Source organism: Solea solea, chromosome 19 (assembly GCF_958295425.1).
Source record: "Solea solea chromosome 19, fSolSol10.1, whole genome shotgun sequence".
Classification (NCBI taxonomy): Eukaryota; Metazoa; Chordata; class Actinopteri; order Pleuronectiformes; family Soleidae; genus Solea; species Solea solea.
This window is the reverse complement of record NC_081152.1, coordinates 2,576,825-2,590,448: the sequence shown is the minus strand read 5'-3', so window position 1 is coordinate 2,590,448 and position 13,624 is coordinate 2,576,825. Positions and strand designations below refer to the sequence as shown.

Genomic DNA, 13,624 nt, shown 5'->3' with positions numbered 1-13,624 from the left:
CTGATCATCACAGTCTCTTTCATCACTATGACTCCATGTAGAAATGTGTGCAGTATTTTCTGGACTGTGATTGGCTGCTGCTCATATACTGTAGATACATGTTATTCAGGTCATTTCTATAAGTGATTTTCATGGATCATAGTTTTGTGTCTCTTCAGTGAAATCACTGCTGAATCTTTTTAATCTGACTTTCTGTTTTCAACATTCCTGCATGAAGAGTCTGAACTGGTCTGACCGCTTCCATCAACGAATCAACTGTGACTGAGTTTATTACACGTCATAAGTCTCTGTCACGTCTGCACTGTTTCAATATTAAACCACGTTAGAAATCAGATGATCACGTTTCTTTCTCTGGTCAAAGATTTCACAAACTGGAGTCAGAAAAAAGAACAAATCTGTTCTTTGAGTTTGTGATAAGAAATTTAAAGCGACACAATGTCTACAATGCTCTAACATAGTGGACTGTACCTGGTCTGAGGACATGGGTGTTTGGACATTAGAAGTCCTGATTCACAGTTCATCACTATCATTGGTTTGTCAACAAATGTACATGTGACTGCGACAGTTGTACATCATGTGACTTTAATCCAACACAAACAACAAACTTTCCACTAACAACTAGAGACACGTATTTGGATTTGATCAATAATGATACTTATCAATAATCATATTGACATGAAGCCTGAACACAGAGGTAAGTGGGACAGCTTCTTACCTGACCACCAGAGGGCGTGCTCTTCTGTTTAAACCAGTGGACTCACCTGCAGTGAAGGTCCATAAAGTGTGATGCTAACAGCGTCTTGAGTGAGTCGTTTGTAGAGCTGTGACGTTCATGAACGAGTCGAATCTTTTCAACGGCTCTTTTAAAAGAATGATGAGAACCGAGTCGCCGTTGTGAACCTTTTGTTTGCGAGACATTTCTTAATCGTCAATTCCGTGGGTCAGGAATGGTCTGTCGCTCTCACTCTACTTCTGGTTCATGTTGCTCCTCAACAGCTTCTGCAGCCCCTGCTGCTGGACCACATAAGTCTGTTAGATTAGTACATGTGGAAGCCTCCTCTTCTAATGACTTTAATTTTGACACCAACGTAGATTTTTGGTGGTAGATGGTCTATGAAACCTGGTTTACCGATTAGCTTTGGTGACTCAAGTATCGCCAGCCCAGAGCCCACCCAATAACTGGGTGACAGTCCATTATTAACATAAACCAACGGGCTGTGCCGATTGGTCAGTCAGCCAACGAGGTTTCATGTCAGTCAATTCTGTGGTAAAATAAAGTCTTTTTGCAGACCGACCCACATTAGGTCAATGTGGTCCACCCATAGTAGCAGAACCGGTAATGTGTGAGTTTCATTCTCCCAGCAGGTGGCGCTCCACTATGAATCAGATCAAGGACAGTGAAGAGGAAGCTCCGCCCTCTAAAACCACTCTGTGTGAGGAACATGAGGGTCAGAGGTGAGATGAGGATCTCATGGATCATGTGACTCGTCTCCATGTCACAGCTCAGTGTTTTATTTACATATCATGTCCTGTGTTTGTAGGAGGATCCATCAACAGAGACCAGACTCTGCTGGACCTGGACCCAGCTGTGTCTCCATGTCGAGTGACTGCTCCATGGGTCAACCTGTGGACGTCAAACAAGAACAGAGGTCAGATGATGGAGGGTAGTGGTCTTTACAGGTCAACAACTCATATGATCCACCATGTACCACCAGAAATGCTTTATATTTGAGAATTCAGACCCAGAACCATGCAGACCCAAGACATTCTGGACACAAGTCCCAAACAGACCCATCTCTTTAAGCTCAGATCTGGACCCATGAAAAAAGGTTAGGGTTTGGGTAAACTGACCTGACTGAAGATGTTCTACATATTTCAGTGGAAGTCTTAAACCTCAAACCTGTTTTCCTTTTGTCTCCTGATACTGGAGATCATTAATGAGATCAATCTATCAGAACAGATGTTGTATTTACACGTCATGTCCTGTAATTATAGGAGGATCCATCAACAGGGACCAGACTCTGGACCCAGCTGTGTGTCCATGAAGAGTGACCAGTCTATACATCGTCTTATTGACTTCCGAGAGACTCAGAGGTAAGTAAAAAAAAATACAAGTTTGTTGATTTTAATAAACATAAGTTTCTAATTATATTTAATATTTATAGAATTAGGAATCAACACAAAACACAAGACTTTCTCCTCAAAGTTGACCAGCAGAGGACAGAGGTTCTCCGTGGTCAGTCTGTCCAGCAGCATCGAGCAGACCTGGACTCCATAATTAAGGTGTGTAAATGTACAAACCTGGGTTAGAATCATGAGATGAAGATGGCGTACTCCCAAAATTTGAAAAGTGCTTACACAAAGGAATTCTCACATTTATAAAACTGTGTGTATGCCGAGTCCTGCACACCATTTCTTTATACATCCCATCAAACGTAAAAACTGAGCGGAGGTGGTTGTTTGGTTGTTTGTTTTTTGGAATTAGTGATAAACCTGAAGGAACTAAGTGTCACAGCAGCTGCTCTCATATGAATATTGATGCTTAAAAAACTAAAACTGGCCGTACATTGATTGTTGATCCTGTGGGTGCTTTTATTCTTATATAGCATGAATGTTTTTAGACATGACTTATCCATGTGAGCTGAATTCATAGATCGTTTCATACAATCTATAAATTTGTCAGTGATCCCGTTACACCCACATTACAAACAGAATAAGCACAAAAAGCTTGCTGAGTTACTCAGTGTAACGATTCATTACTGTCACTGATTGTGTTGTGGAAAATGTGGAGGGAGGAAGAGGGAGGAAGAAGAGTCTCCAGGTCCTGACAGTCTGGACGCTGCTCTGTGGACCTGCAAGATTTCCCTCTGGCACTGATCATCTCAGGTTAAACTTAAACTAACCCACATGTTGTTCTGTTCCAGCTGCTGGAGGAGAACATCATCTGCTTTGTGAAGAACGAGCTGAAGAAGATCCAGAAGGTTCTGGATATAGATCACACAGAAGTCTCAGAGAGTCAGAGGGAGGATGAGGAGGTGTTGGATGGTGAAAATGAGGAGCAGAGGAGCAGCAGAGAGGCCTTTCTGAAGATCACAGATAACTTATTGAGGAGGATGAAGCAGGAGAAGCTAGCTGACTGTCTGCAGAGCAGTAAGAGGATGTTTAATGTGAAAGGAAGAACATCTTATTTTCTCAATGATCCACTCCCTGATTTTTTTTCTTGTGTTCTTTCAGAAACCAGAGCTCCAGCTTGTCGACGTGAACTCAAATCAAACCTAAAGAAGAAGTTCCAGTGTTTGTTTGAGGGTGTGGCTAAAGCAGGAAACCCCACCCTTCTTAATGAGATATTCACAGAGCTTTACATCACAGAGGGAGGGACTGGAGAGGTCAATGAAGAACATGAGGTCAGACAGATTGAAAAAGCTTCCTGGAAACCAGACAGACCAGAAACAACCATCAGACAAGAAGACATCTTCAAAGCCTCAGCTGGAAGAGACGGACCAATCAGAAGAGTGATGACAAAGGGAGTTTCTGGCATTGGGAAAACAGTCTTAACACAGAAGTTCACTCTGGACTGGGCTGAAGACAAAACCAACCAGGACATACAGTTCATGTTTCCCTTCACCTTCAGAGAGCTGAATGTACTGAAAGAGAAGAAGTACAGTTTGGTGGAACTCATCCATCACTTCTTCACTGAAACCAAAGAAGCAGGAATCTGCAGGTTTGAAGACTTTAGGGTGGTCTTCATCTTTGATGGTCTGGACGAGTGTCGACTTCCTCTGGACTTCCACAACACTGAGATCTTGAGTGATGTCACAGCGTCCACCTCAGTGAACGTGCTGCTGACAAACCTCATCAGAGGGAAAATGCTTCCCTCTGCTCGCCTCTGGATAACCACACGACCTGCAGCAGCCAATCAGATCCCTCCTGACTGTGTTGACATGGTGACAGAGGTCAGAGGGTTCACGGACCCACAGAAGGAGGACTACTTCAGGAAGAGGTTCAGAGATGAAGAGCAGGCCAGGAGGATCATCTCCCACATCCAGACATCACGAAGCCTCCACATCATGTGCCACATCCCAGTCTTCTGCTGGATCACTGCAACTGTTCTGGAGAACATGTTGAAACCCAGAGATGGAGAAGAACTGCCCAAGACCCTGACTGAGATGTACATCCACTTCCTGGTGGTTCAGTCCAAAGTGAAGAAGGTCAAATATGATGGAGGAGCTGAGACAGATCCACACTGGAGTCCAGAAAACAGGATGATGGTTGAGTCTCTGGGGAAACTGGCTTTTGAGCAGCTGCAGAAAGGAAACCTGATCTTCTATGAATCAGACCTGACAGAGTGTGGCATCGATATCACAGCTGCTTCAGTTTACTCAGGAGTCTTCACTCAGATCTTTAAAGAAGAGAGAGGCCTGTACCAGGACAATGTCTTCTGCTTTGTCCATCTGAGTGTTCAGGAGTTTCTGGCTGCTCTTCATGTCCATCTGACCTTCATCACCTCTGGAACAAATCTGTTGTCAGAAGACCCAACAACGAGCCAGAAGTCCAGACTATTTAGACACAAACATCATCTGCACCAGAGGGCTGTGGACAAGGCCTTACTGAGTCCAAATGGACACCTGGACTTGTTCCTCCGCTTCCTCTTAGGTCTTTCACTGAAGACCAATCAGAAGCTCTTAAGAGGTCTACTGACACAAACAGGAAGTGATTCACGGACCAATCAGAAAACAGTTGAGTACATCAAGAAGTTGATCAGTGAGAATCTGTCAGCGGAGAGAAGCATCAACCTGTTCCACTGTCTGAATGAATTGAACCATCGTTTTCTTGTGGAGGAGATCCAAGAGTCTCTCACATCAGGACACCTGTCCACAAAGACACTGTCTCCTGCTCAGTGGTCAGCTCTGGTCTTCATCTTATTGTCATCAGGAAAAGATCTGGAAGATTTTGACCTAAAGAAATACTCTGCTTCAGAGGAGGCTCTTCTGAAGCTGCTGCCAGTGGTCAAAGCCTCCAACAGAGCTCTGTACGTAGATCAATATATAAATATTAATAAGACATATTCTAAAGACCACAAGAGAAACATGTTTAACCTTTTGTTCATCACCGTTTTCTACCTCAGACTGAGTGACTGTAACCTCTCAGAGAGAAGCTGTGAAGCTCTGTCCTCAGTCCTCAACTCTCTGTCCTCTAGTCTGAGACACCTGGACCTGAGTAACAATGACCTGCAGGATTCAGGAGTGAAGCTGCTGTGTGATGGACTGAAGAGTCCTCATTGTTCTCTGGAGACTCTCAGGTCAGAACTCAGTTTATTTGTCAGTTGATCTTTTAAATCCTGATTTTGCTTCTTTAGGTTCTTGTTGATGAAGATGCTCAAAATCTTCAGCATTTTCTGAATCACTGAGTTCATAATATCTTCTTAACTCCAGTCTTTCAGGCTGTCTGGTCACAGAGGAAGGATGTTCTTCTCTGACCTCAGCTCTGAACTCCAAATCCTCCCTCCTGAAAAACCTGGACCTGAGTAACAATGACCTGCAGGATTCAGGAGTGAAGCTGCTGTGTGATGGACTGAAGAGTCCTCACTGTTCTCTGGAGACTCTCAGGTCAGAACTCAGTTTATTTGACAGTTGATCTTTTGAATCCTGATTTTGCTTCTTTAGGTTATTGTTGATGAAGATGATCATCATCTTCAGGATTTTCTGAATCACAAAGTTCATAATATCTTCTTAACTCCAGTCTTTCAGGCTGTCTGGTCACAGAGGAAGGATGTTCCGTTCTGACCTCAGCTCTGACCTCAGCTCTGAACTCCAAATCCTCCCTCCTGAAAAACCTGGACCTGAGTAACAATGACCTGCAGGATTCAGGAGTGAAGCTGCTGTGTGATGGACTGAAGTGTCCTCACTGTTCCCTGGAGACTCTCAGGTTGGTGCTAAGCTGATTTATATTAAAAATTCTCTGAGATATTTTTACATTACATATGTGAATAGATTTTCTTGAACTCTTCCTCAGACTGAGTGACTGTAACCTCTCAGAGAGAAGCTGTGAAGCTCTGTCCTCAGTCCTCAGCTCTCTGTCCTCTACTCTGAGACACCTGGACCTGGGTAACAATGACCTGCAGGATTCAGGAGTGAAGCTGCTGTGTGATGGTCTGAAGAGTCCTCACTGTTCTCTGAAGACTCTCAGGTCAGAACTCAGTTTATTTGACAGTTGATCTTTTAAATCCTGATTTTGCTTCTTTAGGTTTTTGTTGATGAAGATGCTCAAAATCTTCAGCATTTTCTGAATCACTGAGTTCATTATATCTTCTTAACTCCAGTCTGTCAGGTTGTCTGGTCACAGAGGAAGGATGTTCTTCTCTGACCTCAGCTCTGAACTCCAACCCCTCCCATCTGAGAGAACTGGACCTAAGAAACAATGCCCTGCAGGATTCAGGAGTGAAGCTGCTGTGTGATGGACTGAAGAGTCCTCACTGTTCTCTGGAGACTCTCAGGTTGTTGCTCAGCTGATTTATATTGAAAGTTCTCTGAGATATTTTTACATTACATATGTGAATAGATTTTCTTGAACTCTTCCTCAGACTGAGTGACTGTAACCTCTCAGAGAGAAGCTGTGAGTCTCTGTCCTCAGTCCTCAGCTCTATGTCCCCTTCTCTGAGACACCTGGACCTGAGTAACAATGACCTGTGGGATTCAGGAGTGAAGCTGCTGTGTGATGGACTGAAGAGTCCTCACTGTTCTCTGGAGACTCTCAGGTCAGAACTCAGTTTATTTGACAGTTGATCTTTTAAATCCTGATATTGCTTCTTTAGGTTCTTGTTGATGAAGATGTTCAACATCTTCAAGATTTTCTGAATCACTGAGTTCATTATATCTTCTTAACTCCAGTCTGTCAGGTTGTCTGGTCACAGAGGAAGGATGTTCTTCTCTGACCTCAGCTCTGAACTCCAACCCCTCCCATCTGAGAGAACTGGACCTGAGCTACAATCATCCAGGAGACTCAGGAAAGAATCTGCAGTCTGCTGGACTGAAGAGTCCACGCTGGAGACTGGACACTCTCAGGTATTATTTTCCTCCTCCTCCTCCCTTATCTTCTGCTGCTGCTTCATGTTCCACTGCAGTATTACTTGTGGGTTAAGGTTGAAGATTTTCAGCTGAATAAAATAAGTTAACAATAGTTGTTTTGGAACATTTATTAGTTTCTGCAGTAAAGACAACATCCAATTCAAAATTATTTATATGAACTGGATCCAAACTACATACTAATGAAGTTGAATAATTCCTACTGGATTAAATCACAAGGTAAATACCTGAAAACTGGACTCATAGAGACAAACGTCCACAGCTGCCCTCGAGTGTAAACAATAGCCCCGCTGCAGTGTTGAGCCTGGACGGAGCATGCATACCCAATCGAATTCCACACACTTTTGCGTCACTGTATGCACGCAGAAGCAGTTTTCCTCCCGAAAACGCTCGTCTAAACACGGAATAGTGAAGACGCGACGCCACTTTTGCGTCTTCTGTTCAGACCGTTATCATGTAAATGTAGCCATAGTTGGCTAAGGTTTGCTGTGGTTAGGTTAGTTGGCTAAACTTACTGAAAAATAAAACTATATATAGAAGAAAAAAATCTCTAAAAGTGCAGAAAAGAGAGCGAGCAACTGTTGCTGGCTGCCGCCCGACACAGTGCTAGAAGTGGTTCATAAACTACACATTGTTTTAACCAGAAAGAGCCACTAAACTGTTAAAAAACATTCATTTAATCATCCGAAATAGCAGGATACAATTAAATAAAGGCTCCAAAATATGCCTGACTGACATGTCACTGTTTCATTAAATGAACGATGATTAAATGACTACTTTGTTAACAGAGTGGAGTAGATTTAGTACATGAAAACATGATCCTACTTTACAACTAAATGGTATGAACACACTTAGAATACAAACATAAACTTTTCTGTGTCATTCAAACATTCATCATTGTTTGAATGAATTTAAAATTCAGTGCTATACTCACATTTGAACCATCTTTGACGTCGTCTGGTCTAAACTGCTGCAGAAACCAGTCTTCTCTTTGAAACATCTGACACCAGGGTGTACTTCATAATTCTGTCCACCAGAGTGCGTCATTTAGACAACAGTTTGGACTAATGTTGGACTGTTTCTTCCTCCAGGATGGACCATGCTGGAGAGCAGTGGTTAAAACCTGGTCTCAGGAAGTGTAAGTATGGATTTACATGAAACAACAACATATCAGCTGATCATCAATAAACTGCAGCTGTGTCTTGTTGTCTTCATCAGATTCATGTGAACTGGAACCAGATACAAACACAATGAACACAAAACTCCAACTGTCTGACGACAACAGGAAAGTGACCTGTGTGACAGAAGATCAGTCGTATCCTGATCATCCAGACAGATTTGAGTTCCATCCTCAGCTGCTGTGTAGAACTGGTCTGACTGGTCGCTGTTACTGGGAGGTCGAGTGGAGAGGAGATGTTTTTATATCACTGAGTTACAGAGGAATCAAGAGGAAAGTAAACAGTTCTGACTGTTGGTTTGGTCATAATGATCAGTCCTGGAGTCTGAGCTGCTCTGATGTTCATGGTTACTCTGTCCATCACTGTAGAGCAGTAACACCCATCAGGTCATCATCCTCTGTCTCTCACAGAGTATCAGTGTATGTGGACTGTCCTGCTGGGACTCTGTCCTTCTACAGCGTCTCCTCTCACTCACTGATCCACCTCCACACCTTCAGGACCACATTCACTGAACCGGTTTATCCTGGTTTCTGTGTCTCTCATGGTTCCTCAGTGTCAGTGTTCTCTGTAGGACATGAAGAGACAGCAGCTTCAGTGGTGTGGTGGACGAGGTCTCACTGTTTATAATCTGATGTTAAAGCTGGGCTCAGTAATTCATTGTTGAAACACTTTTGAATTATCGTCACGTCCTGATGACCATCAATGAAGAAAGACACAAACAAACATGTATCTGTGAAATAAACATGACGTTCACATCATAAAGAATGATTGTCTGTCATTAACTGACCCGCCTACCTGTGCTGCTCATTATCATGAGGTACTGACTGTGCTGTGAGCGCCCCCTGCTGCTGAGAACCAGCCTGAAACACAGAGGTTCACAGAAATCCAGGTCAGTTTACGACTTTGAAATGTTCACATCTTTATCTCACTGTTAGAAGAGGAAGTGGTGACGTAACCGAGTCGCGTGGACTCGACCTTCTCATTTCACATAGCACCTGACTTCAGTCTCCTCCTGAGGATCCAGACTAAGGCCTGTGCTAAACTTCCATGCACATGCCGCATGAGCGTCACATACTATCGTGGCACCTTGTATACAAGCGCTTCAGGGTCCTGTAGTACCCCATTTCACCATCGGGTGGTGGTACAAGTCTGGACATAGGACGCATTCCTACCAAAGAAGAAGAGTATAAATGCACGAGTACACTCAGGAACATTCACAACATTTAACACTAAACTCTTTTCACTTTCATCCATCAAAAATATTCCAAAGTAACTTTTTGATATTTTTATACAACACAGACAATTCTAACTCTATACAATAAAATGTTAAATGATAAACAAACGTAAATGTCAGATGACAGATGGCACACCTACATCATCATGTACCAGGTGCCTGCTTCACAGGAAATTCCAGCTACATCACAGTTAGCCAATCAGGAGAGAGACCAGACCTGAATCCAGCGGTGGCTCTTTGGACTGGTTCTGACATCAGAAAGACGTCAGGACAGATGAGGGACAATCGTCAGTGACTGGTGTCCACATAGATGTGAACGGTCATACCTAGTTCTATCCTAATGCGATTGTGTCACTAATGACAGATGTTGTGTTATATTTGTAGTGGGTTTTCCACAATGCTTATTGTATTTCGTCAATTTGTGTCAACTTTGGATTTCACAGTACTGTTGGTGTACCAATACTATAAATGTACATTTATTTGATACAACAGCGAGGTTGTCATACATGTTCATGCAGACACTGTGAAAAGTTAAGGTTAAGGTGAGAGTAGAAAGAAGAGAGCAGTTTTGACCCTGGTGAGCTGCGTGTTGAACTGGCATATCCCTTTAAAAGCACTGCAGTTACATAAATACACTCTTGATGTCATATGAAATACCTCAGTTAAAAAGAGAAATCCATGAGATATTGGTCTTTATGTTGTGGTTTTATTCATGAAATGAGTCCATCATTGTCTCAGCATGTAGTATGATTGGTTGTGTGGTTATTGTCAGCTCCAGTGGCCATATCCAGGCTCTGCAGTGAATCAGGGGCTGCTATACTTGAAGGTGTGTGGCTTCCCTGTGTTTTGTTGGCAGAAATACGATTCTGGTCACTGAGGAAAACCTTTAAACTCTGGATCATGGGGTCTGTATCCTGCTCTTCCTCCTCACTGTTCAGGTATGCACCATTACTTTCCTCCTCAGTCTCTTTTTCTGTGGAATCTGGTAAAGAGAATCAGACGCAAAAACTACATTTGAACCAACCCTTTTTCTAAACGTTGATCTGGAACATGATAAAAATGCACATACTGCAGTTGTAGAGGTGATGAACTCTCTGGACGTCCAGCTCTGTCAGGTTCTCCCTCTGTCCCATCTCCTGGACATCTTCTTTTGAGACGATGGTGGGCAGACCATTCGCAGAGAAAAACCCTCTGACATAGAAATAAAATCGCTTAATTACTGCGACAGGCGAGGAGATACACAAACCAATGTTTGAACACTGTACCGTCCGTAGTGCATGATAGAAGTGACGTCATAAGGAAGGCCAAACGTTTTCCCCCGTTTCTCATGGAAGTTTATCTCCTTCCCTGAAACGCAACCATTTTAATTCTGAAGGAGCCACAATGGTGGTAAAACATTCAAATTAAAAAAAACAGCCATTACCGGTCATAATATTTTGAGAGAGAACAGTGATGTACTGCTCACGGTCCATCCTTGTGTGTTCGTGGTGGAAGCCAAGCGCGTGAAGAATCTCATGGGCAATGTTCCCCACAGTGCACAGGGGGGATATTAATATGGGCTGCTCTCCGCCGATGCAGCCCACATAAGAGGCGCATCTGAAATACAACAGTCACACAGCAGAACGTTGAATGGCATCAGCCAGTTTGACTTAACCCATTGAGCAGCGACGGGAGCTGAAACTAAACTGCTGCCTCATTAAGTCTGCGGCACCAAAGTAAATCCTAACAAAGGGCAAACACACAAAATAAAATATTATTAATACTTATTAATGGATGCAAAAGAGGATCTACAAGTTGTTTGTACCGGATGTAAAAACATTGATTTTCTGCATGGACTCGTATCGTGCAAGAGTGTTAAATGTGAATATTTTTGACTTTCTGTCCATTTTCAGCTTCTAAAATGTGAAGAATTCCTACTTTGTCATTTTTCTGCTTCTTAAATGTGAATATTTTCGACCTTCTTTCATTTTTCAGCTTCTTAAATGTTAAGAATTCCTTCTTTGTCATTTTTCTGCTTCTTAAATGTGAATATTTTTCAAATTTCTGTCAGTTTTCTGCTTCTTTAATGTGAATATTTTCAACTTTCTGAAAATTTAAGAAGCTGAAAAAATACAATGACCAACAAGACAGAACATTTAAATGTAACACATTTAATGTAAAAAAATTCAATTTTCTGTCACTTTTCAGCTTCTTAAATGTGAATATTTCCGACTTTCTGTCATTTTTCAGCTTCAGATGGATCTGTGGATTAAAACTCTACTATTTCCCAGTGATCCTGCAGCTTTAAATCAAAAGAAGAAATCACACACACACCCTTTGCCAGGCGTGAAGATCAGATGATCCGATGGTCTTTGGTCCTTGGTTTGCTGGTGGAAGGACAGACAGGTGTTTCCAGACAGCATGGCCATAGCGGAGAGGATCTCATTTGTGCGACTGACTGGAAACAGTAAATCAAAGTGTGTGTAGACGTGGATCAGTGAAGTGATTTCCTTTGAATATCCACTGAAGGTTCGCTCACCTAACTCTGGACTGATGATGTAAGGGATCTTTCGTGTTGGCCATGCATTTCCCACAAAATTCCTGTCAGTCTAAGGGAAAAAAATACAAATGATCGTCAGTGAGTATAGTCAAAAATATAATATAATATAATATAATATAATATACGGTGTAGCATACAACGCTTTGACAGTGAAAGAGAGGGTTCTATGAGGTACTGAGACATAAATAACACACTGCCAGTGCTGAGAACCAGCCTGAGACAATGGATTTAAGCCTTTAATGAACCCAAATCTGACGTATTGGTGAGAAGTTTTGAAAACTCGTTTTTCTAAACTGTTCACTCTCCAACACTAAAGTTTTTAGAAGCAACGGAGCTGCTGGTGCACTGTTGCCATGTTTGATAAGTCTGTGTCACTGAGGCACTTTAAGCACATTTAAATGAACTGAGGGAAGTTGCTGGTATGATGTAAAATACCAGTTTCACACTGGACTGACTTTATATTAAAAAATATAAAGGCAGAATAATGAGGTAGATCCAACCAAAACAAAGCTTTGAACACACTCAACAGCAGTAAAACGCCAACATATTTATGTTTTCAATTTTAAAACACTTCACAAAAGTGCTTTAACTTAACTAATAAAATAATCATTTTAAAACTGTATTCAATGAAAAACGACTCACAGACAGAATCACGTCCCCTTCCATCATTGCGTAGTTCTTGGTCATCAGTTCTGTCAAAAAGAGGCGAAAAAGGTATAAAAATGTCAAATATATTTACATTTTCCTTGTTAATTTAACAATTTTCTGCTCAACTGCAGAAGAAGACAGAAGATCACTATTTATGTTATACTGCACAAGTGATTATCAAATGATTTAACATTGTTCAACATATTGACATTATACATTTGTTTTTACTTAATGAACCTCATGCCTATCTTCTGTTTTGTGGCCGTTATTTATTTTAAGTCCACACTTGAGTGACCGACAGACCTGCAAGTTGTCAATTTGCAAAAATGCCGAGTTGCTCCATGGACTCAAAAAAGAAAAGTGTCAGTATTTAAAAGGAACAAACATCTAGACTAACATCCTGAAAGTCTGGACTCACCTTGTAAAGTCTCTGGGTTAGACTCCATATACTTTAAGGCAGTGATGAGCCAGTCCTCCTGAAGTGCTGGAGCATTTTTACCATTTAGGTAACAGGGAAAAGCAGAGACGTCAACAGAATCAATTTAACACACTGTACCTGTCTTGGCTTCACGAACTGGACTGGATGAGACTGAAGAGAACACAGGAGAGAAAAGTAAAGTGTCACAACACTGTAGAAACCAAATACCAGCAGCTTTTACACCGTCATTTCTTACCATATTTAAGATTAAGGACAAATAACAGTGCAGTGAGAAGCAAGTGCAGCACGACTGAGTAGCTCTGCATGACTGAGTAGCTCTGCTCCCTCATCATCACAGTGACTTAAAACACCTGTGAGCTGCTGCTGCTGCTGCTGCTGCAGGAAGGACCAAATTGACCAAAATGGAATAAAATGTTAAAAGCAAATGCTAGAATAATTATGAAACTAGAAAAAAAAACATGCTGGCAAGACTTTTGTAGTAAACTAGGACCTTAAATATGGGTT

The 13,624-nt window shown here is 42.0% G+C and overlaps 2 protein-coding genes and 1 long non-coding RNA gene across 3 annotated transcripts in view; 1 reads left to right on the top strand and 2 right to left on the bottom strand.

Annotated features, from left to right (window-relative positions):
* The window catches only part of LOC131446651 (uncharacterized), a 28,282-nt gene extending 19,168 nt beyond the window's left edge, over positions 1-9,114 (top strand). Inside the window, exons 16-30 of the mRNA XM_058618034.1 lie at positions 1,366-1,455; positions 1,542-1,649; positions 1,996-2,094; positions 2,166-2,283; positions 2,925-3,150; positions 3,235-5,029; positions 5,126-5,299; positions 5,433-5,606; positions 5,740-5,925; positions 6,013-6,186; positions 6,320-6,493; positions 6,581-6,754; positions 6,888-7,061; positions 8,174-8,220; positions 8,301-9,114. Coding sequence (XP_058474017.1) covers positions 1,366-1,455; positions 1,542-1,649; positions 1,996-2,094; positions 2,166-2,283; positions 2,925-3,150; positions 3,235-5,029; positions 5,126-5,299; positions 5,433-5,606; positions 5,740-5,925; positions 6,013-6,186; positions 6,320-6,493; positions 6,581-6,754; positions 6,888-7,061; positions 8,174-8,220; positions 8,301-8,887 — 4,300 coding nt within the window. The 3' untranslated portion in view covers positions 8,888-9,114. The remainder of the gene's footprint in view (positions 1-1,365; positions 1,456-1,541; positions 1,650-1,995; positions 2,095-2,165; positions 2,284-2,924; positions 3,151-3,234; positions 5,030-5,125; positions 5,300-5,432; positions 5,607-5,739; positions 5,926-6,012; positions 6,187-6,319; positions 6,494-6,580; positions 6,755-6,887; positions 7,062-8,173; positions 8,221-8,300) is intronic.
* A 1,013-nt stretch (positions 9,115-10,127) lies between these two features.
* LOC131446650 (zinc metalloproteinase nas-4-like) lies at positions 10,128-11,920 on the bottom strand (the record flags this gene model as incomplete). Its single annotated transcript, XM_058618033.1, has 5 exons — positions 10,128-10,476; positions 10,564-10,685; positions 10,760-10,841; positions 10,918-11,090; positions 11,808-11,920. Coding segments are annotated over 5 exons (738 nt in total), but the record flags the coding sequence as incomplete, so codon positions are not given.
* Positions 11,921-12,012: 92 nt separating this feature from the next.
* On the bottom strand, positions 12,013-13,168 carry LOC131446389 (uncharacterized). The gene is made up of 3 exons (XR_009233913.1): positions 13,100-13,168; positions 12,676-12,725; positions 12,013-12,082 (listed from the first exon to the last, which is right to left on the bottom strand). It is a non-coding gene; the product is annotated as an uncharacterized LOC131446389 (long non-coding RNA).
* Positions 13,169-13,624: the final 456 nt, after the last annotated feature.